A 24,044-nucleotide genomic window follows, 5' to 3' on the forward strand; every position below is an offset into this window, starting at 1 on the left:
ACCCTTGAAGTCAGGTTTCCTGTTTTTTCTTCTAAGGAAGATTAGAACATTTCAATTGTCAAAATGCCTATAGGATTCCCACATCTTCAGTTGATTCCATGAAAAAAAAAAAAAGTAGTATTTAGAAATGTTAAAAATTGCACTACTAGGCCAGGCTGTGTCGTTTTAACATGCTTGTGATTGTGTGTATTTTTCAGCCTTACCTGCAAGGGAAATCATCATTTCTAAGGGACTTTGCTAGAGGCAAGAGGTGGATTACGAGAGCTGTGTCCTTCATTTAGGAATAATAGCCATTAAACTCCTTGTTGCTATGGGGCTGCAATTTCCAGAGGCGATACCCATTATCAGAGAACTGGCTGCTGGCAAGCAGTTAATGAGAGAGCTTTGAAACAGCTCAGTAAAAATCCAGCTTCCCTGCAGACTTCTGAGACATGCATGAAAGAGGAAAGGGAGCCAAAGCTGCATCCAGCTGTGATCTGCACAGACGTGGGATGGTGGCGGCTTCACTATTGCTCCATGGACTGAGGGGAGTCCCTTTCAGACCCAGCACAGGAGGGTTTTTTCAGAGCCTTAGGGGCTCTGTTGGCCTGTGGCAGGTCAGAGCTCTCTGCCCTGAGCCCAGAGTCCCTCCCTGGGGCCTGAGCCAACACCACCATCCTGTTGAGAGATGAAAATATAAAGGTGTCTTTAAGCCATGAAAGAGCACACATGAGAGCTGGGGCATGGGGTGTGAAGGAGTTCTTACAGCATGGAGCCTTCTCCTACTTGTGCTGGGCTTTGTTCTCTTCACTGTCTTCCCAGCAGAGAGGAGCTGGAAGAGCAACAAATCCAGCTCCTTGCACAGAGGCGTGTGGTCAGGCTCAGTCTTCAGGGACAAGTGGTTTCTCTGAGGTCCAAGGCAGCTGGATGACATAAGGTAACTATCACGTTTTGAGTTTTACAGTCTTCCTTTCTGTTTGCATTGTGAGAGCACCTTTACTAAGTCTTCCTTTCTGTTTGTGTTGTGAGAGCACTGGTGGGAATTCTGAGATGAGAAAGCCTTTATCTTGCTTTGTTACTGAGGAAAAAAGAGAGGAACTTGAAACATCAGTGCTCTGCTGCTCCCTGGGCAGAGCCTGGAGTGATGCCCAGGCTGTGACAGGCACCGCCACCATGACTGAATGCCCCTAAGCATCTCCCTCGCACACGGTGTCCTATGGGCAGCGCATCACAGACCCCATCCTGGCAGCGGTCCTTCCGGTTGTGTGAAATTCTCCCTGAAGCAGACATGCTGAAGATCCCTGCTCAGGATGCTAAACTTGTTTATAACCTGTAACTGCAAAGTCTAAATGCAGTGTAGCTCAGAGCAGCGTTAGATAGAGAAGACAATGGGATGTGTCAGGTTTCCATAGTTATGCTGCAGAAAGTGGAGGGAATTTCCCAATGTTTAAAAAAGCAATTTCAGCATCAGCAGATCTAGAACATAAAATAAATAAATGACACTTTGGGGTCAGGAGTAACAGTTCCTGGCTCTTCATTTATTTTCTAGAATCAGCCTCTAACATGGCATATTCATGTTGTAACCAAGAGGGTTAGAAAAACGGGTTTTCAGTGAAATAGTGGATACTAATCACAAGAATCCAGGACCTGCAGATTGAAGTAACTGTCAAAAATCTCATAATGCAGAGAAGGCAGTCTATAGTAGTTCAGTGGCAGAAAGACTGGACTGCCTCATGTGCGTTAACGACCTGTAAATATTCAGTAAGGTTGTGGCATCTAGGACATGTACATTTGATATCTGTGTACAGTTCAATAAGCAGGACATTTTTGCATCAACATGTTGGCAAGTTGAGGAAGAAAAAAACACATGCAATTAATGCATTAAATAAATCTAATGGAAGGCATTTAGTCTTGTCAGGGAGCAAGAGAACTGTTTGTTTCCTGAGAAACAGGGAGTCTGGAGCTGAGGGCAGTAGCCCAGCCAGCAGGGCAGGGATCCCATCAGCCAGGACCCAGCCTAGCAGCACCTAAGTGAGGACCACCTTGAGCAGCACCACCAGACATCGTGGCCAGGTTCAATCAAGAGTCTTCATCATCAGGGAAGCTGATGTTTATGAGGCAAGTCCAATGTCAATCCACACATCAGGATAAGCAGAGTCTGCAGCCAGGCATAGGAATGGGTTCGTCTGCACTGGGGACCAGGAGTCTTACAACATATCTTAGCCAAGGACTAAAGGCTTAGGTCTTTGAGCTTAAATGCAGCCCTATAGGCCAACAAGTAGGGCATGTAAGTGGAGGCTCCAGGTGAGCCTGATCTGGGCCATTTAATGCTCTCAGGGCCCTGACAAATCCCCAGGGAGCATAATGTAGTATATCCTATACTATGGCATGTAGCAACATTCTTCATTTCTATAGACTTTTGTTTTATTTTATCATAAATCTGATGATAAACAGTTTTTCAATAAATTCCCAAACCCTGGGGTTATGGGATCATGACATGTTAAGCAAAATAGTAAAAACAGCGTACTACTTACTTTGGAGAAACCTTTGAAAATATGCCCAAGGCTGTCTTATATTGATATGTCTCCAATATTGAATATTTCTTCTGAGGCTTCTGACTCTTGTTTTCTGAATTCCTGAGCTGGGCAATGTCAGCAAATGGCAATGCTGGCCATTCCCTCCATCACCATCCAAGTCTGCACTGTTGCTAGCATGCCTGGTTACAGGAACGTGCAGCCAGAGCCCATTTGGCACTCTGCTCTATCTTTTAACTTTCACAACTCACTTCAACCATACAAAACTATCAAGAAAATGGACCAGCTGGCAACGGGACACAAAGGCTGACAATGGTGCTCAGTAGGACACAAAGGACACCCAGTGGGACAAACAGAGTCCCTGGCTGAGCTCTGCAATGTGGGACTGTGGAAGGGAAAATCCCCCTTCACCCTCATGCTGATTCAAAGGCTGGCATTGAGAGCAGGGCAATTAGAGCTGCCAATTGCTTTTCCTGCTGCAGCTTCCCCTTTGTCACTGTTAAAAGACTGGCAGCCCAATGATAAGATGATAGTGCAGCTGAACCCATGTCCCTGAAACTTGTTCTCTGCCCTCCCCAGCAGACAGAAAGTGACTGAACCATTCATGCAAGAGCTGTGTCTGTTCATTTTCTAATTCCTTCTTTCCCTTTAAGCTACTCATACATCAGGAGCCGATTCATACACGCAGGCTGTTTCATTTGAGATTGTGCAAGTATTTGGGGTAAAATTTCACCCAGACAACTTCTGTTTCTGTCTCACCATCATACTTCACAGAGACGTGATCCACTGCCTGGTCACTGGGCCTGTTTACTTCATAGATAAAGGAGTAGCTCAGAGGTGTTTTTTCTCCCAGTCCAGGAGGCAGCACACCTCTGAGCAAAAAAAATAATAAATCACATCAGTTGCTGCTAGCTAGCAAAACCAAACCTTGGCAAGTTCTCTATATAGGGATCTGCTCTGAACCAGTGGCATGGGTAGCAGCTGAGAGCTTCCTGAAGACCTCTAGGTGCTTCTTTTTTTCCTGCCTGTGGCAAGAAAATGCCAGGAATCCCCTTCAAAGCAGAGATATTGCAGAACAGTACTAGGAAAAAATCATATGGGAGACCTTTTCCTTACGCACATGCGGTGAGTTGGCCTTGGCCAACAGCAAAATTCCCACCCAGCTGCCCACTCATTCTCCTCTCTCAGCAGGAAAGGGGGAGAAAATAGGAAAAAGGAATGAGAAAGCTTGTGGGTTGAGATAGAGACAAGGAAGTCACTTACCAGTTGCTGTTGCAGTCAATCCAGACACAATTTGGGGAAAAATAACTTCATTTATTGCTACTTAAAATACAATGTAATTACAAATTTGGGTAGTGGGAAACAAAAAAAAGAAATATTAAGACAATACCTTTCCTCCCCCCTTTCCCAGACTCAATTTTATTCCTTCACTCTGGACGCTCCGACTTAACTGCTGCCCAAAACTGTCACAGGAGTGCCTGGGAGCAGGGGGTCAAGGTAAGTACAAAGTGGTTTCTTTCTGCCGCTCCTTCCTCCTCATGTCTCCACTCCAGCATGGGCTCCCCACAGGCTGTAGTCCTTCAGGAAAAGCTCCTCCAGTGTGGGTTCTTCGTGTGCTGTATTTTCTTCAGGAATATCCATTTGCTCTGACATGTTTTCCCCATGTGAACATCTGCTCTGTGATGGTCCTTTCCACAGGCTGCAGGAAATATCTGCTCTGGCATGAGTCCCCATGGGCTGCAGAGGTTCACTGCTCCAGGAACAGCCTGCCCTACACAAAGTGCCTGCATGTGGCACTGCAAAGCAGTGGTGAGTGGCTGACTCCAAATGAGCTGGAAACAGAGAGGGATGCAGCACGACTGTCTGCCAGGGCTGGCTGGTACCTGCAGAGGTCTTTGCATTGATTTGCAACTGAGGGAGTAGAAAAGCCCCAAAAGCCTTTGGGGCTGCCTGTTGTGGTCATTCCCTATCCTGCTGGGCTCCTGAGTGCTTCCAGGTCAAAGCTATTTCACAGGTTGACCTTTGCAGCCTGGATCAGCGTTGCTTTGCTGTAACTAGTGTCACAAAACACAAAATCTTTTGTGTGTAGTCACTTAGGTGCAGTGTATGTTTGATTGGGCAGCAGGGAGGACAATTGCTCTTTACCTTCCTGGTTGTGGCTCCCTGGGTGAGAGGGATGCTCCAAGAGAGCAGCCCAAGAGGGAGAGACTGCCCTAGAAACCTGCTCAGGACAGAGTGGGGACAACCTCTTCTTACTCTGCTTCTGCCGCATTTTGAGATTTCTTAAAGATGGGACTCTTTGAGCCAGTGGAAGGCCATTCAGTTTCAAGGAGTGACTGAAAAACGTGAAACTTACAAACACTGCTGAGACTCCATCACAGTTATGAGTACGCAGGTCCTTTTCTGAAGGGGAATCACAGAGCCAACAGCTCTCAGAAAGGTCACGAAATACAGGGATAGCAAGTGAATTACTGCAAATCACATTCAGCTGAAGACTGAAAAACATTATTTTTTTAATGAACTCTGCAAAAATGGAATGATAGTGAAGGAGAAATGGGATGACAATATGTAATACGTAAAGAGCAGGAGTTACTGACATGCACTTCTTCTCTTTGTCTGTGAGGGAAGACTGCACAGACTGTGAAGGAAAGCCTGGGAAGGCTGGTAGCAGGGACAGAAGGAAATAGGAGTTCCCAGAAATGAGGATCACCAAAACTGTGAGCAGCTTGGTCTACTCTAATTAGTAAGGAGGTTGTCTGCAGCCCCATTCAACAAAATCTGGGCACAGCTGTGAGGCACAGGCACATTGCTGCATAGGCTCCACTTCAATATTTTGAGCACTGTCAGAACATGGGCCACTACTGGAGATATTGAAATGAAGAGACAATACTGAAGAGAATATACTTACCTGTGAACATCTGAAGAAGACAATATGATGGTAGGGCCCCTGAGGTTGGGGTTTACATGGATTTGGTGAATAACTGGGGGTATGACCATGCCGTCCGCTTTAGAGAGTATTTATAATGTACTTTACATGATAATGGCAGTTCATTATTATTTCCAACTTACAGTGTGTTAAGGATACCCTCCTCCCCAGCTCCCCATTTTCTACTCTGCTGTATTACTTGAGCCATGAAATCACCAGCAATACCCCTGTTTGGCTGCAATCCTGGACAGATGCTGCATTGTTTGAGGAGGGGTGAGGCATGGCTGATTAATCCGCTGACTGTTGGGATTAGTGCTTCAGAGGCTCTTAACATCTGCAGCCCCAAGACAGCCCCAAATTCATCAGCACGGGAAGCCGGAGGGTAGCAGCAAGGCTGGTAAGAACTCTTATTGTGGGGGGGGGGATTGCCTATTGAATTGCCAATGCCAGGTAGCAAGACAAGAGGGAGCTTTATGGGACAGGTGGCTTCCATGACATTATCTTTGCACTTCCAAATCTGTCACACAGTTTCTTGCCTGTATCTGTGATTCCCAAGACCAAGGAGCTGTTGGCTGTGTAGAGGGAGCAAGGCTGAGAAGCCAGGGAGAGGGATGGAAAGACCCTGCAGGGCAGGCATAATGGAAATGTGTCATCCCTGAAGGCCTTGAAGCTCTAGTTCCTTGTGTTTGGGGGGTGAGGATGGCTGTGGGCTTGCAGTAAAGCGCTGCCAAACCAGAGGTAGAGAGGGGGAAAGTGTTACCGAGGATTTACCTCATGTGGTTACTGTGGTTTATCTCCCTATCCAAAACCAGTCCTTGCCTGAGACTCTACTTATTTGAGCTGGGCTTTGTTACTCTGGTCTTCCCTTTGTGCTCCAACTCCATTTTTTCCCTGCATTAACTTTTTGTTTCTCTTCATCACAGGGTTTTATGAGCCTTCTGTTTGCAGAAACAGGCGGCACAAGGGATGAGAAGAGATTTCTGAGCAGCCATGGATGGGTTACAGCTGCGGGTAAGGCTCACCTCCTGCAAATCATAACCTTCCACCATCCTTCAGAGCCTCCAGTAGCTAAAGGGAAAGAAAATACCAGCTCCATCTATATCTAGTGAACCTGTTAGCTGGGAATGATTCCCTTGTCTATCACTGCAGGGGAACTCCATAAGGCTGTTCAGGATTAAGCCCAGAGAGCGCCTGAGCTCCTGGATTAAGGTCCCCCACCTCCCCTTCATGCAAACAGCTCAGTCTGCCTCCTCCCAAGGCCTCCCATGATCAGCCAGCTGGAGGCAAGCAGGGGCTGTCCATCTCATGAGTTAATCACCTCCTGTTCAGATGTCAGGAGGAGATGAAGCTGCTATAAATAGATTGCGAAGCCCTCATGGTTTCAGCTGTGATTCACACACATGGTAGAGAAGCATTAGGAAGAATTAACATTCAATCTCTCAGGCACTTTCCTGAGAGCAAATGCCATTCTGTCCCTGTCACTTAATCTCATTGCCCGGGGGAGGTCAGCAGCACTTTCTGGAGGGTCTGAATGGGTCAAATGGACAGGGAAACCCCAAGCAGGACTGTTGGGGAGCTGAAAATGGCCACTTCAACTGGAGTGACGGAACAGCACCTGCCCATAATACACAGCTGCATTTAGGAACATGGCAAGGTGCTCTGCTCCCACCTTGCTGGGGCTGAGATCAGGCAGTGTGGTTTTGTTGCAGTACGCAGACACTGGGACACCTGACAACAGCCTCTGGGACTGAGACAACTTCTGGTAATGGTATGTGCAAGGGACTGGGGCTCTTTCTGTCTTTCCCTAAGGGGTGTTGAGATGTGTCTCTGAATGGCTCGTGGGGTCTGTGGCAGTCTGCCTAGATGAGCATGGTGGGTGTACAGAGGGTGTACCTGGGTGGTCTATGTGAAATCCCCATTTCTTCCCCTACTCCCACCCCCCTCCTAATTTTTCAAAGCTCAGGGGATAAAATGTAGCATACAGCTAACTTACATATGGGAAGCTGTGTACACTTGTTCCTGCATGTATTTGCATTAATTTGCATGTGTCTAAGTTTTGGTAGCATCCGACTCCCTTTCTTGCTGTGTTTCTTCTGTTAGCAGTGACAGTCACTGAGCAATGTATGTGAGACAGAGAAGTCAGCTGGAAGGGAGGTGAGACCAGACAGGTCCTGGAGTGGGAAGTGTGAGGAGTCTGTAGGTATCCATCCATCTGTTTGCCTGACCAGCTCCCAAGTACAGAGAAAGAGGGGGGTTTTTCCTGAAAAGTAGTTTAGATGTAGAGCATCTCCTGAGGGTGATGGATATTCCTCACACTTTTGCATATTTGGTGCCCTGTCAATAAAAGAGAGAACCATGTCCGTAGTTTCATAGCATTGCCAAGGTTTCATTGCTTTGCCACTAGATTATGGGTCAGAGAATCAAAGAGACATTCAGAGCACTCAACATCCACAAAAGGTAAAGGAGAGTTTGGACTAAAGGATAAGAGTTCAGTGTCAGTATCTCTGGGTCCTCAGTTAGTGGTCTAGGGATTATGGAGTTCATGAGATGACGTATATACCAGAAAATTTTTTCCTTTCACTCTGCTCTTAGGGACCCAGGTTTCTCAGAGAAGCAAGGAAAGAGGCAGAAAAATGGTCAGGAGGAACTGCAAGTTGGTGGGAGAGTCACCTTATTATGATGGGACTAAATCCAAGAGAGTCACCCCATGACTACTGTAGCGCAAAGAGGGCCCCATCCCACTCCCTGCTGCAGGAAAACAGCATCTGATTTCAGCTCTAGGCAACATCCTTCAGTATAAACTGAAGCCTGCCAGTGTGGGGGTGATTAAAGTGATCTCATTTCACAGGCTTCTCCTTGTGTGGATATGAGCTCCTGCCTGCTAAGGCACTGTATGAAGTTGTGTATATCAAGCTGGTTTCAGTGTCAAAATGTCATTCCCCTATTTAGGAACACGTCACTTAGCTTGATAGCTGGAATATAGACTACACGTCCCTATGGACTCTGGCAGGCTCAGGTCTGAGTGGGTCTGCAGGCACCTGTATGTTCTTAAGCCACCCTTGAAGTCTTCATTATGTTATGGAGGAACCTGAAGTAAGCTGCCTTCTGAAAGTTATGTGAGAATGCCTGATCAGGATAAAGGATTTCAGAAATAATTGTGAATACAGTATTTCTGTTACTGTACAGAAAGTGGAATTGCAACTTAGAGAGTGGGCTAGATTCCCCAGATGGATCCTTACAGAGCCACAGACTAATGTGGAAGTCTGGAAGTGGCTCTGCAGATTCCTTTGTTGTTAGTGACAAGGTTCAGATGACTTGCAGAAGCTCTTGCATGACCTATCCTGTATCTCAAAAAAAAAAAAAAGAAAAGGGCTATGTGGGAATCTGAAGGGAGCATTTTAGTCTGTCGATCCTACACGTGAGTCCAGACAACCTGAAACAGCTTTGGAATGTGGACCATATTGGATGCAAATGGTAGGCCATATGTTTTATAACATTAATTGCCAAACTTTCAAAAGCATCCTATTGACCTCCTACAGGCAGTGAAAGAGCACAGCTCATGCTTAGGCACCTAATCATTTGTCATATATTCCTTGTTTTTCTCCAACATTTATATGGTAGTATCACCAACCTGGATGGTCTCCAACGTTATGAGAGCTTCACAAACCCAAAATATTAACCAGTTTTCCAAAACATGGCATCAGTATATGCCAAGCATACAGATGGTACATGATATAATGGGAATCACATGCACAAAATAGAAGATTAAGGGCAGTATATGCGGAAAAAATCCATCATTCATCTGTAAAAGCTGGATCTGCTCAGATGATCTGGTTGGTGGCTGCCATAAACAGAAGCTGGACTCTGGATAAAAGAGTTACCCAGGAATAAGTTGTCATGGTTGAGAAGGGAGGAAATGAGACCTGTAGCAGAGAATCCTGCCAGCCTGGGCTGATGAGGTTCATCTGCAGGAAGGGGAAAAGGCAAAAGGAGTGGATGGTTTCCTTCTACAAGAACCAACAAGGTAAGGAGAGTAACGTCTTGCAAACCTCATTGGAAAATAAGAAGTGATCTCTGCTTCCAGTTATTTCAGTGTGGTCTGGTATGCCCAGCTCTGGTGCCACAATAGTGCTGGAATTAGTCCATGTCCCTGGAGTAGCTTTATTCTCCAATGTAGTGTGCTGCTTTCACCTAGCTTATATGCATGAGAAGCACTTTTTCTTCTTCTGAGATTATATCGTTTCTACTTACAGCAGGCATCCAGCAGCCGGAGCCTCCTCAAACTCACTGTTATGGAGGTGAAGTGGATTCACGTGTTGGTCATCTTCTTCTTTCTGTTGTCTGTTGCAATGACAGGCTGTTTTCTGTGGCAGTACAGCCTCCCCAAGATGGAGCCCAGTGAGTAGTCAACTTTAAGCTTGGTCATGGTTTGGCACAGAAATATTTAAGGCCGATAAATGCCTTTCTCCCATGTAGATATTTTTATCCAAAGAGCATTTCCCCAAAGAGCACACAAATTTACCTCCTCCTAGCTGGTGTAAGGACACAGAGGAGGTGACCATTGGGTTGATGGAGTACCACATAACTGCTGGTGTCCAGAGAAATGCTGTTACTTCTGGCACTGACCAAACTAGGTTAATTGATACAGCAAGGAGACATTTTATTTTACCTTCTCTTTTTTAGCATCCTGTTGTAAAAATCACTCCAGAATTGATTTTGTTTTACACCTTACCACGTGCTTCAGCTTATGGCTTTGCTTCCTTTCCTATTCCTTAATCTTAGCTCTTTGAAAGGGCACAAGCCTCTGGTTCACACTAGAATTCCCTTATGTATGATCTATCAACAGATAGACTCAAGGCACTGTATGTGCAAGGATGAAATATATACAGTGTAACTGGATCAGAGTTTTAAGTAGTCCAAAGGTGGCATAAAATCCACTGTAAAGATGCCAGAGGTGCTTCATAGACCAATGTCTGAAAGGATTTCAGACCCTACATTTTTATCACAGAGTATCAGAGGCTGCCTGTAGGCTCTTGAGTATTTGTCCCCATTCATCTCAAAGTTTTATTAGTGTTTTTTCTCTTCTCATCTGTATTTCTAAGGCTTCATGCTCAGTTGGTAAGTGAAAAGATAAATAAGCATTTTGTTTACTGCTTATAGTGCAGAGGACCTGTGTTTATGAATATCTTGTGATCAACTGGGAAAATAGTGCCTCCAGGAATTCCCATCTCTCACTGAGTTTAAAGACCTTTGCTTGCCACAAAAAATCAACATATGCCTCTGGCATATGCAGGATGCAGCTAATTCAGAAGACAGATAATATACTAGGTATGCAGCATATCAACTGTTGTTACAATGTTAGATTTCAGGTGGCACTCACAATTCACTCCTACATCCATTTTCTGAGGTTAAAATATGCATGGCACAACTCTGCTGTCCTGAAGCCAAACTCAGATTTTCCCCTAGACATGGGCAGGGCACTTCCATGGCATCTAAACCCACTGTCAGGTATCCTACAGGGTCTTCTGTAGTCCCAGTTCCTTACTCTTGCAGGTTGCAGAGCCTGTTGAAGTTACTGCAGCTCTTCTCTGTCCCATGTGCTCTACCATGTTAGAATAGGCAATAACAGAGCAGAGTGCCCTCTTCAAGTCCTGTTTTATGCAAGACAGAAACACAAGATTGTGTATTTGCATATGCAGAAGTGTCCTTCAGCTTTGGACAACACAACCAAGAAAGCTAGTGCTGACTCCTGGATGAGGTTAAAGCTCATTAGCATGTCTATTCAAGTCACATATGCTACTTTGAAATCTTTTCCAGGCCCATCTGTGATGGAAGTGAGATCAGAAGCTGTGCAGATGTGCCCCCGCTATCCCGAACCAGTACCACTGGACCACCCCATTCCCATTCTGAAGGATGCATTGGAGAAGGTCTGTAAAGGAGAAGGGAACAAGGAGAGGCAGAACTCAAGATTGATTTTCTGGAGATGTAAAGGGGAGAATATGTATTTTGCCCCTGAGCATCTCTAGGGGATAAGGTGGGGAACTGAGGAGGTGGACAACATGTGAATCTGGAAATGGGTGTATAAATCTCCTTCACTGGACATACAGAACAGGTCAGTAAGCAGTTATGTTATCTATAGGGTAAGCTATGATGAAGAAACATTATTTGTCCATCGGAATGTCTAGTGAGCATACATTATCAAAAAATGATGGCTCTTGGTATCTTGTCTGCTATTAGGCAGCCTTCATGTCTTGGAGAGTGGGTGACTCAGAACTAGTTCCTATTCATCAGTGACTGCCAATTCCTCATTTTTTTGTTTTGCTGGCTTTTTCCATGCCACCATTTAAAAATTAAAAAGGTAGTTGTAGGTAACTTCAGGGGAATGGAGAGGAAGGGGAAGAGCATCTGAGAGGCTTTTCCTAGGTATGATATATTTTCTCTGAAATTTTAGCACTGTCTGAAATTCTGGTGGGCTCTGTTTGCAATGAGGAGATACTGCACTGTTGCCTTAACTGCATGGACCATAAGGACAGCAGTGGTCTGACAGGACACCCCTGGTTTTGCAGATCCCTACCATATAATATACCCTCTCATTTGTATCTTTCTCATGACTAGCTTAATTAGTCATAATAGAAGCTGTCATACAGCCCTGATCATTCTTTTTACCCTTCTTTGAGTCTTTTCCAACTCTAATATATTCTTGAGGAGATGCAGGAAATCAGTACTGTATTCAGTATTGAAGGTGCAAGTGGATCAGGGATTTAGACAGTGATAAAACTGTTTTCTGTTTTTTTTAATGTTATTTCTCTAATAATCCCTCATATCTGATTTACCTTTTTTTCTGCCATAGGGAACTGAGCAAATGTTTACATAGGACCGTCCATCATATGCCCCAAGACATATCCATCCATAGCCCCAACGTCAGGTTCCTAAGTGCTAATGACCAGCTCACTGCCCATCTGTCTGTATATGTTGTGAAGTTAGGGTTGCTTTTCTGCATGCACATTGCTTTATCTACACCAAATTTCAATTGCTATCGCTTCGCATTCATTTTTATGAAGTGTCTGCCGCTGGCTCTGGGGTTACTGTAGAGAGGTATTTTATTATTCGGTTAGTCAGACAGGTAGGGGAATGTGCAAAACAGTACACATTGGATGCAGAATGGACACTCTGATGGAGTGTCCATCAGAGAGTCACCTAACCTTGCTTCTTTGTGCTCCTCAGAAATGAAGTATTCAAGCATTCCTTTTAAGTAGGCTGGTGAAACTATTCCTATTTTGCAGATGGAATAAGGCACAGGGAACCTGAACCTGATGCATAGGAAGACATAGGTATTTGAAGGGGGCATAGGCACCAGCAGCTCAAAAGTGTATCTTCAGATCCCTTTATGGTCTGCCTAAGTCTGTGGACACTCAAACCCACACTAAAGATCTTGCACTACCTGAGATAAACTACCATCCTGCTAGTCCCAGGCCAGGAACCCTGGAACTGGACAATACCAGTTGTGATTATATTGCATACAGGGGAGACTTTTTCCTGGCCTGCAGCACCTTGAAACAGAAGGGTGACATTCACTCATGGTTGAGGCTTAAGGAAACGTTTCTCTTTTAAGGATAAATACTTTTTCTTATAAGAAAGGCATACATTTTCTTCAGAAGAGTCTTGCTAGGAGCTAAATCCAAATCCTGAGTATTGGATTCAATGACACTTGAGTCTAGAGAGCATCACATATTTCTATGAAATTTCTGCAGGTCCAGGCAGGTCTATGTGCCAGACTCTTTCTGAGAAAACTCTAAGGAGGACCATGCTTGCTGGCATGACACCAGGCTGTTCTCTGGAGGTGCTGATATACCCAACCACACTACATGGGCCACTGGTACATGGGGAGGGAAAAAGAACCACTGCAGAAGGGCAAGGCACAAGGTGGATATTTCCATTGCTGGCTGTCAGTGCACCTCACTGGCAAAGGGGTCCGGAGGACATGATTTGTCTTGTCATTTCTTGTCTCAAATGCTGTGCTTGGAAGGCCATTTCTTATGTCTTAACTTTTCTATGCAAAAGATAAATTATGCATGATGATGACATAGCTTTGAAAAAGTCATAAAAGAGCAAGACCAATGCATTCTGGTTGCAGGAGATGGGTGAAGCATCAGGTGGCTGATAAATTCTCCTTGCCACAACAGAGAGCAAAGAGCAATCAGAGCCCTATAGTAGTTTCATGATGTTTCTCAGATTGCAATTTAAACAGGATGCCATGTTTCATGACATAAAAAGTATGATGGGATATTTGAAAAGCCTGGATCTTTTTCTCATACATTTTTGAACCTAAAGTACTAGTGCAAAGAATAGATGGACACAGTACTATTTAAAAAGGAAGAAATTGCAATTTTTAGGTTTTAGCATTTGTTTTTAATCATATAAGCATCATAGTTATTTCAAGGATGAGTACCACATTCTTCTACACTGTGGACATGTAGACTGAAAGAAAGATACTGGAATATTCAGCATAAGGAATTCAAAGGACCAGAAAAAAAATTTAAGTGCTTGGAAGTAAGGAGGGCTGATGGTCTGGATCTTCTACAGCCTGTTACAGAGTAGATGGATTATAAGACTCTTCATTTGGAAATTCCTAACTTCCCATCATTCTCCAGGTAGATATGATGCTGCGCCAAAAGATTCATAGCTCTGGTCTCCCTGCCATGTCTGCCATTGTTATCTACAATGACACTGTGCTCTGGACCGGCAACTTTGGAAAGAAGAATGGTTCGGACCCCTCCTCAGTAGTGCCCAATGAGTACACTATTTACAGGTGAGATAGATGTATCACAGGTATGAGAGGTAGAAAAAGAGCAGATATATGTACAGAGATCTGATACCTAGGAGTACAGCCACTGTCACAAACAGCATCTTCTACCGACTCAGGTCCACTGTAGAAACCTCTTCAGGGTTACACTAAAACTTTGTGAGACAATGCTTCAGGTAGTCCCTAAATTATAATATACTTGTGGCTTACTGAGTTGTTTACTTTGGATTTTTTTAAAATTTTTTTTTAATTTGATCCAACAATATTTTAAATTGGAATAGCGGTAAACATCGTGGAGAATCTGAAAACATACTACTATTCACATAGGAACATCTCCATGCTTTGAGGAGCCCTAGGGCACAAATGTGAAGACTGAGAGCTAGCACAGATTTTGTGAACAGTGAGAAGACAGTGCCATAGGATTAAGAAAAAAAGTTTCAATCGAGCAAAAAATGAGGGTTGGGAAGAGTATCTACTGAACAGTTAGGCCTGTAAACTTATTCATTCTCCTAGTGAAGTCAAAGCCGTATTGGCCATTATTTTCTGATAAAGATAAAATAAAGTTCTTCATGTGTGTTAAAAAACAAATACAAAGGAAGTGTTTTCTTCCTTTAAAGATCTATTTCCAGTGATTTACAACTGTGCTATATATGAAGCATACAAGCTGCATGCTGACTGTCAAATGTTGTCCTCAGAATAAACAATTTTGGAAAGTTTCAGCAGCTGTTATTACCTGTTTTTCCCCCTCTGCATCACAAACTCTGTGCATAGATGACCTCACACACTTTTTTCCTAAATTACAGAATCACAGAATGCCTTTGGGTTGGAAGGGACCTTAAAGGTCAGCTAGTTCCAGCCCCCCACCATTGTCAAGGGAAGGGGAACTCGTCCCTGGGTGGGCTTGAACCACCAACCTTTTGGTTAACAGCCTAATGTTCTGATCATTTCTGCTACGGAGAATCCCCCCAGAGAATTTATCATCAGTTAGCATCATTTATGGTCAGAACTATGACAGTATCTGATTGTCTTCAAACCTCTGAGATTCGTTCCTGATTAATGAAAGCACTCTTGGTGAATGCTTTCACTCCAGGCTGTCTTGCACCGGTCCAACAATTTCACCTCTAGCGGCACAATACGAAATCCCCCTGTTAATGATGTCCCCATTTCCGAAAACCAACAAAATAGAACCAGAGTTCTATTCCAGAAGACCTTTTGTAAATTTGACTCTATTCTGAAGCCACACAAATATTACCATTGATTATGAAATATAAAGATTTATGGCATTTTAACCTTAAAATTCCAATAAACTACTTGCAACTTGTTATGGCGCTTACTAAGCAATAATTTATAAAATATATCATCTTATGATTTATCTAAGTGAAAAGATAGAGTTCTGTAGCCCACTGCACTATTCAGGAGATACTAATGACGGTTATATTGCAGTCCATAAAGGCCAGAGTTAAGGATATTAATTCAAGCTTCTTACTTGCATTTTAGCTATTCCCTTCTGAATTAGTACAAGTGTTGCGTGTAAAGCCAAAGGCAGTGGGTCAGTTGGGTGATCTCATTGTACTGACCATCTTTCCTCTTGACTGATGGATTTCTTAATGTTTAATTTCTACAAATGTTTGTTCCTTAACAGAATTGCCAGTGTCTCCAAGATCTTTCCCACCATTATGTTGTACAAGATGTGGGAAGAAGGAAAAGTCACATCTCTTGATGACCCGTTGGAACGTTATGCCCAGAACTTTGTTATTAAGAACCCTCTGGGAAGGCTCAAGGAATCAGAACAGAAATACACAGCAGACGGGCTCATTTTTTTGGAAAAAGGTTCAATGCCACTTAAACCATCACCTGTTACCTTGCGCAGAATGGCTAGCCAGCTCTCAGGTGAGACAACACTGCTACCACTATGCCACTTTAAAGAGACCACACAGAGTACAAACCACGTCAGGGATAAAAAAGGTTGCTGATGAGGCCATTTCCCAGAGTGGATCCTGCACCTCTGCACTTCCCAGAGGTCAGGCAGGACCCTTGGAAGCAAGCTGTCAGTAGCTTCATGAAATGCTAAAACGAAACTCTTGTCCAGGCCACCTGCTTGGAAGTGGGCCACACTATGCTGTGGGCTGGGGAGTTGTCTTTCCCATGCAAGGTGAATATATATTTCTTTTAACACAGTAGCATCACCTGAAATCAGGTTCTAATTGCATAACAGTTTTTTATACTCCAGCCCAGAGTGCTCTCAGTTTTATGAGATGTAGAGTTGAGGGTCAAAGTGGCACCAAACCTCTTTGCTGTGAAGAGATAGACCTTGATCACTGAGCTAAATTTACCTGCCAGTGTAGTTCCTGATCTGGGATTCCTGACCTATTAATAGCTTTGTACTTGCTGGCATAAGACTATTAATCTACTGCTACCTTCATATGGGTACCCTTACATTAAGGTAAGAAAGGAGCTCACGGAACTCAGGAGAACTTTAACCTTTCTCAGAAATAAAGCTACTAATACTTGACTCGGAGATTCCAGAATGTAATGACCAAAGAGATTGTGCCAATATCTCATGTAGCATTTTGATTAAGCTCTTTAGCACCTGAATTATTCCAGATTGGAATAAATGCCCTAAAATTAGGATCTAAAATCAAAATATCATGTAGGCAAATTGCAATACCTCGGGACAGGGTACAGCACCACCTGAAGCAAGCCAATATCAAATAAGGGTTCCTCAGAAAGGGATGATGTAAAATCTGGAAACAAATAGAGAAACATCCCAAAGTGGCCAGTGGCAGCGGGGGCAGAAATTTCTTTCTGTGTGCACAGCCCTGCCCAGCCCTTCTCCCTGCAGACAAGGTCTTGCTCTAGCCAGCCTGATGATGTCCTCAGGGCCAATAATTCTGCCTGGTCCCCTCTGAATCTCAGGAGCACCTGAAGCTGGTCTGGCTGCTCCTTGAAAGAGCAGTGTGTGCTGGTGCTGTGCTGTCATGTAACGAGGTGTGAGGTATGCCCTAGTAATACTTGTAGGAAGCATATGTCAAAAGTGTACCTGGTCATAGCATAATTGCCTGTAATGTTCAACCATTCCGTTTTTTCCACTGCTATGCTAGATTTTTGCCCCTACTTAGCTCCTTTTATGTTCCTTTTTTTTTTTTTTAAGAATGTGGCCCAAATTTCCAGACCACACCAGCAAGGTACACTAACCAGCTTGGACCCTGACAATATAGTAGAAGGAGAAGCAGTTTCAAAATCCCAACTGAAAATCGAATGAATGTTGAGGTCACATGTTACATTTCCTGTCTGTCAAAAACCATAAAGGAAGAGGTTCTGCTTAGCATCAAGATCAAAGCCGCTGCATGACATATCATAAAGTGTTTTTCATCTGAATTCTTCCAGTAGAAAATGATCTATAATATATCCTCATTATCTGGGCTTTTCTACATTATGTATTACAAAAGTAACTCCAAAGATATTTTTCCTCAACAATTGATGGATTCATTGATAGACGGAAGCTGCAGCTTGTTAAGATTATGATTTTCAAATATATATGAATGATACTATGAGATGCTATTTTAAATTATTAGAAGCATGCTTGTCAATTAGCAGCCCATGAGGTATAAATCAATGACTGTGGATTTTCTGTTATGCTCACTCATTCTCTGGTTTATCATTTCTAATGAACCTCAAGAGAGACATTGCACTGCTGTCATGGTGCTGGTTAAATTCTCCCAGCAGTGCAACATTTTCTTTGCTGCCATTGTGGCAAGCTGAAAATGAAGGACCTCATTGTCTGCTGGAAGATGTCGGGTGCATCTCTTATCTGGTCATTCAGCTGCACAAATAGCCGCAGACCAGAAGCAGAAAAAGTGGTCTCCTTCCAGTTCAAATCCCAAGGTCAGAAAAACAGGTGTTGCTGCTACAAAAGAACAGGGCTTCATTCAGCTTTGCCACGATTAAGCACACGCTCACTGAGCAGATGATTGCAAGTAATTTTTTCTGCCATGTACCCTTCCTCATTTCCTCCTAACCTCTAAATCAAAGTCACCTGCAAACTGCAATGAGGATTTCATTCCAGATGTATTCCAAGTTCTGGACTTGACAAGCCATAGATCCTGTGTAAAGGAGTAGTGGCATCTTAAAAAAGTCCTGGCCAAAAGGTTTTAGGGAATTCATGTTCGGTGGTGTGAAATTAAAAGTAAAAAGAACTTCAATTTTTCAGAAACCCTGAATAAATATTGCTAAAGCTTGGGGAAAAAAAAAAAAAAGTTTAAAAAGAGCTAAAAATGCTTTAGGCCAAGCTTGGAATTGTTCAGAGATGTTCAAGCCTTCTGTAGTGAGGTGTAAAGAACAAAAACCTGTTTAAGGGGGCTGTTACACACCTTTGCAGTCAAGGGAATACAGTCACAGAAATACAGACAGGGATTTCCCCAACACCCAATATGCCCTTCTCTTCCAAAATACATTTGGGGATACATGGTATTTTTAATCATTCATCAAGGTATTTTTACTGAAATGTAACAACCCAGAGTTGGTGCTAGGGTATGACAGATTCAGTGGTCCATTATTTGAATATTGTGTCCTGCAGTCCAGTATGAACAGGTCCTTGCAGCACATTTACTATGTGTAAAAAGCACATGTGTGCATTATTGTTTCCATCTTGCCATTGAATCTTGCCTTTGCTCTCTCTTCATCAGACTCAAAGTTTCTCGGGTCATGATTTGTCTCATAATGTTAACTTCTCTTTTCCATGGCACAGGTCTGCCCAGGAGGCTACGATCTACTAGCCTGCTGTGGAAGGGCAATACACAAGAAGCTCTAGCTCTCCTGAAAGACGATGTCTTGGTTGCTGATCCTGGAACCAGGTCAGATGTATTCACTTACGAGCTTTTGGTCTGGGTTTGTGCTCTCCACTGATATTAGCCCCACCTGCAGTCTTCATGGCTAATGAATAAAAGACAGCCATTCTTAAAGGGAGCTCGGGCCATCTATCCATACACCTCTTTTAGGCTGGAAAGAGCAACTGTTGGAGGTGCCAGGGTTTTTTAAGATGTGTATAGAGCCTGAGTGAGAAGCTTAGATAAGGCAAATTAAACTGCTATAGCTAGGTCCAATGAGGCTTAAATTGAGAAAGACATGGATTTTCAAAAATGGAAAGACATGTTAGTTTAATTGGTTTAAATCATCATAGAGTTCACTTAAAATCATGCTATTTCTGTAGTAATTTGCATGTCCCTAAATTATCCATAAGTTTTATCAGTGTTTGTTACAATTTATATAGCCTGTTAAGTCCATTTCCTGAGTAGTTGCAAACACTGAAAAATATGAATAGGATCCAGTGGACAGCAGGTGAGGGAAAGGATTCAGACTAAATAGGAAAAGATTTCTAAGTCTAAAAAATTTCTAAGTAATATAATCAAATGCTGAAATAGTTTGCCAAGGTTGCCAAGGATTCACTTTCTCAGAGTTAGAAAACTTTTAGAAAACTCAATGGCTCAATATTGGCAACCTTGCATTAGGTCTGTCCGATGTCATGTAGGAGATTACAACGGAATCATAGAATGATAGAATCGTCTAGGTTGGAAGGGACCTAAAAGATCATCTAGTCCAACCATCAACCTAACTCTGACAAAAATATAAATAAGTAATAGGAAATATAAATCACTAAACCATATTCCTGAGGACGATATCCACCCGTCTTTTGAACACCTGCAGGGATGGTGCCTCAACCACTTCCCTGGGCAGCCTATTCCAATGCTGGATAACCCTTTCTGTGAAGAAATGTTTCCTAATATCCAATCTAAACCTCCCCTGGCGCAACTTGAGGCCATTTCCCCTTGTCCTATCTCCTGTGAGATAGTCCTTAAAGGATTTTAAGCCTTTAATAAGATCATCTTCTTTTATGCTCACCATTAAGATACATAAGGACATCCACTCAAAGTCTCTGAAACCTTTATTACTGGACTTGTTGATAGATTTTACTGTCTCCCTGTTCCTAGATATAATTCATAGCTAACAGATCATTCTTCATAAAGGAGATTCTCATTTATTGCTATAGAAATTTTAACATATTCTTCTGTATATATTGAAATTCAACTTCATTTCAGATTTTAGATCCAGAATGTATTTATTCTTGGAGTAGAAATATATATGTTCAGTGTGATTTTATCAGCAAGATGGTCTGCAAATTGTTGAAGTGGTACCAAATTTATGATCTAAATAAGCCTCAGTGAGATGTGTGGTTTCACACAACTGAAAAAACCCAGACAAACAAGGTTGAAAACATCATGAATTTTTAAAATCTGTTTGAAAAAAAGTTGCCGTTCGTGTCTTTATGTCATTAAACTTCATTCAAGTATAAAGACTTACATAACTTTATGGATAATAAAGACTGAAGCACTCAGGTGTCTTTAATGACTCAACATTGCTGGATGCTGCTTTTTGTGCTTTTAAGTGCTTTTACCATCTTAAAGTAGCTGTTGACTTTTAAGTGCTTTTTAAGTGCTTTTACCATCTTAAAGTAGCTTAGGTGCTTAAGGGATTGTACCATGTTAAATCTCAAAAAAAGGCCTGGGATTTTGAGACGTCTAAGGTAAGTACACGTAACTTCCAACTCTGCTTTTAAAAAGAATGGATATATCCTTTGGTGAACAATTATAAACAGTAAGTCAGGATATGCAAACATATAGATTTTTCTATAAAATTGGTGGGTTTTTTTAGTTTTCCATTTCCAGCCCTCTTTCTGTAGACAGTGTTTAAATAGCTCTGCTGATGTTCTCACAGGAATTTTTTCTTTCTTTACGTAACAACAAATCAAGGTAACAACATTCAGGTTTTTTCTCTCCCTCCTTCACCTCTCCTCTCTCTTTAGCATGTCATCTGATAAAATGAGAATTTTTCCCCAAAGAGAGACCTAGCCACTGTTTTTTCATAGTCATACTCACGATGCATCAATGAGGTAAGGCTGATCCAGATATATTCTTCCTTTTCAGATGCCACTACAGCAATTTGGCCTTCTCACTGATGGCACATGTGCTAGCTGACCATGCAGCTGAGGGCCAATACCAGCGCTGGATCTCGGAGAACATCCTGGACCGCTTGGGCATGGAGGACACTGGCTTTGACATCACCCCACCAATCCGTTCCCAGATGGCTGTGGGTTTCTATGGCAGCCATCAGCCAGCCCCTCTCTATGACCTTGGCTGGTACAGGCCCTCTGGCCAGATGTACTCCACAGCTGCTGACCTTGCCAAGCTGGCAATGGTCTTCTTAGGCACCTACCACCGTCGTCTCCTAGAACCTGACACAGTGAAGACAATGCTGACCCCACTGTTTAAGTGCTCCACTGAATACTTTGCTAACAAGACTGGCACACCCTGGGAGATTAACGAGCAATTGGGATATGATGTCATTAGGAAGGATGGAGACCTTGACGGTTATTCAGCTACCTTCTCTCTTATCCCCAAGCTCCGCCTGAGCTTCATTGTGCTGATGGCAGGGCCCAGGCCTCAGGGTGGAGATATTGCGACTCAGACATATGAGTATCTTATTCCTGCCATGGAGACAGCCTTCAGAGAAGCAGAGAAAAGCTTGATTCCTCCTCCAAGTCCAGGCCCGTATGTAGGTTACTATACCTATTCCAACCTGACTTTCTATGAGATCAAAGTTGGACCTGGTGGGGTGCTGGTCATGCAGCAGTTTGGGCCTCACGTGGAAGAGCTGATTCCTGAAAAGTACCGGACAATCAAGCTCCACCACCTGGAAGATCGTGTTTTCCAAGTTGTTTTTGACAGGGAGTTCCCATGTGTTCTGCACCTGGGCTCTGCATCCATCTCACTGGAGACCCAGAATGGGCAACTCTTCAACTTTTATCCATTTGATCGCAAGGGTTTGTCTCCTGGCTTTGATGCACCAGGGCTGAACACATACAATGTGGTGCGTGTACTTCGTAAACCCGTATTCTATAGCTAAATGTCCCCTCTACTTTTCTGACCACATCTGGGAGGTGGCTTCAAATCTGTGTCTTACCAGACTTTCCTGTCTGTGTGGCTTTATGTATGACATGTAAAGGGGAAAGATGGTGAAAAATGACTCTTTTGCCCAACAAATATGTCATGTACCACTTCTAAAATTAGTCTAATGGCTTGCAGTCCCTGGCAGTGCACAGCAGGTCAGTTAACATCAAGGAATGTCTGCAGAAAAAAGACGTGGGAACGTGCTGGATGGATGGTGTTTGGATGCCATAAAAAAAAAGCTGAGCACTTAAGTCTCCACACTTACATTGTCTGTTTGATGACCATTTTGGTGATTGACTGGTATCATCAAAGGGCTGAGAATTTCCCGTGTCTCTCAGAAAATATCTCTTCTTCAGTCCAAGGGTTTTCCAGAGCTCTTCAGGAGCCCATCTACCATGAACAAGATTCCTCACCTGGGTTTGCCAAAAGCATTAGGTGCTGGAAAATGGCACCCTGCTTGTGATACCTGGGAAGGGAGGGTTCTTTTCTGGGTGACAACAAGTAACTGTGAAAAGAGCAGATAGCAATGTGGTTATGTCTTGGTTCCATGGCTTTCTGTTTAAGTGGTGGTCACACAAAGGATATTGCAGCACTTAAGTCGAGGAACTGAGGCTTAGGCCTGTGAGCAGGGACATATGAACATATACTGGTGTATTCCAGCTGGACACAGGTTTGTGACTGTCTCAGTACACAGGCAAGTGTGTGACTGTGGTGTTTAAGTTCAGGAATGTATGGTGATCTTTATGTGTGTTTTGGGCAGGGTTTCTGTATGGATTGTGTTTATGCAGGCATGAGGGTAGATGCAAAGGTAAAGTGCGTTGGCCTGGGGACCACTATGATTAGGACAAGTGCTCCTGCAAGCAACCTGCAAAAACAAAGGTGCATTTTCTTCTCCTTTCTTGTCCCCACTCAATGCCAGGCAGGCAGGACAGATGATATGTCATTAATGACCAACACTGTATCACTGTGTTGGGAACAGTGTCAGGCATGAGTGCAAGACAGGGCAACTACCACCAACTGAGGATTCTTGGCTCCTGAAATGCCCCTTCAAGTTTAAGAAAGCATTGTGATTGCAGTCTTAAGTGGAGCCTGAAATAAATGCAAACAGAGGGTCAGGGCAAGATAACTCTTACCTTAAAATGAATAGCCTAGCTGCAGAGTATGGCAATGGTAATACAGCTTGGAAATCCTGAAGAAGTGCAAAAGGGTAAGCATACTAGCCCAACCCTTCAAAGTGCATGCTCTCCCATACCATAACTGGTATGCGGTTGGATCCTCTTGCAGCTGCGTGTCTCTGGACATGTCTCAGAGAAGATGAGAAAATATCCCTGCCTCTCTTTTTCTTTCTTGTCTCTCTCTGTTTTCACTCTGTATGCAGTTCTTAATCTTCAATTTTGAGAAAAGAAACCATCACTGAAGGCCTAGGAGTCTATGATTCACGAACTCGGTTCCCTGCCTTTTTTCAGACAATTTAATTTCCCTGGAAACATATGAAATAATGTAAACCTTGCCTGGCGGGCATTCATGGTTGCTGCTGCATTGGTTTCCTCTTGACTTCGTAGGTGATTGCATTTTATACCTTGTACAACCCTATGTGTGCAAGTACTTAATCTGAGCTATAACAACAACAATAAATTACAGCAAATTCTTGCTGCTCTCATATGTGGTCATGCCCAGACATATGTGTGCAGGCAGATAGGTTGCACTATGGTTGATTTTGTGTAGATGTCCCTACACTCTGTCATTGCGTGCCTGACACAACAGTGCTCTCTGAGCTTTGAGCCCACAAGACGTAATGT

General features: G+C 43.3%; 1 protein-coding gene across 1 annotated transcript; it reads left to right on the forward strand.

Annotated features, from left to right (window-relative positions):
* Positions 1 to 6,414: 6,414 nt before the first annotated feature.
* Positions 6,415 to 22,326, forward strand: LACTBL1 (lactamase beta like 1). Its single transcript, XM_014946932.1, has 7 exons — positions 6,415 to 6,450; positions 9,693 to 9,837; positions 11,257 to 11,366; positions 14,091 to 14,248; positions 15,885 to 16,132; positions 18,990 to 19,095; positions 21,223 to 22,326. The coding sequence occupies exons 1-7, from the start codon at positions 6,430 to 6,432 to the stop codon at positions 22,199 to 22,201; spliced, it is 1,767 nt and encodes a 588-aa protein (XP_014802418.1). The 5' UTR covers positions 6,415 to 6,429; the 3' UTR covers positions 22,202 to 22,326.
* Positions 22,327 to 24,044: the final 1,718 nt, after the last annotated feature.

The sequence above is a fragment of the Calidris pugnax genome, unplaced genomic scaffold, assembly GCF_001431845.1.
Source record: "Calidris pugnax isolate Ruff unplaced genomic scaffold, ASM143184v1 scaffold152, whole genome shotgun sequence".
NCBI classification, from domain to species: Eukaryota; Metazoa; Chordata; class Aves; order Charadriiformes; family Scolopacidae; genus Calidris; species Calidris pugnax.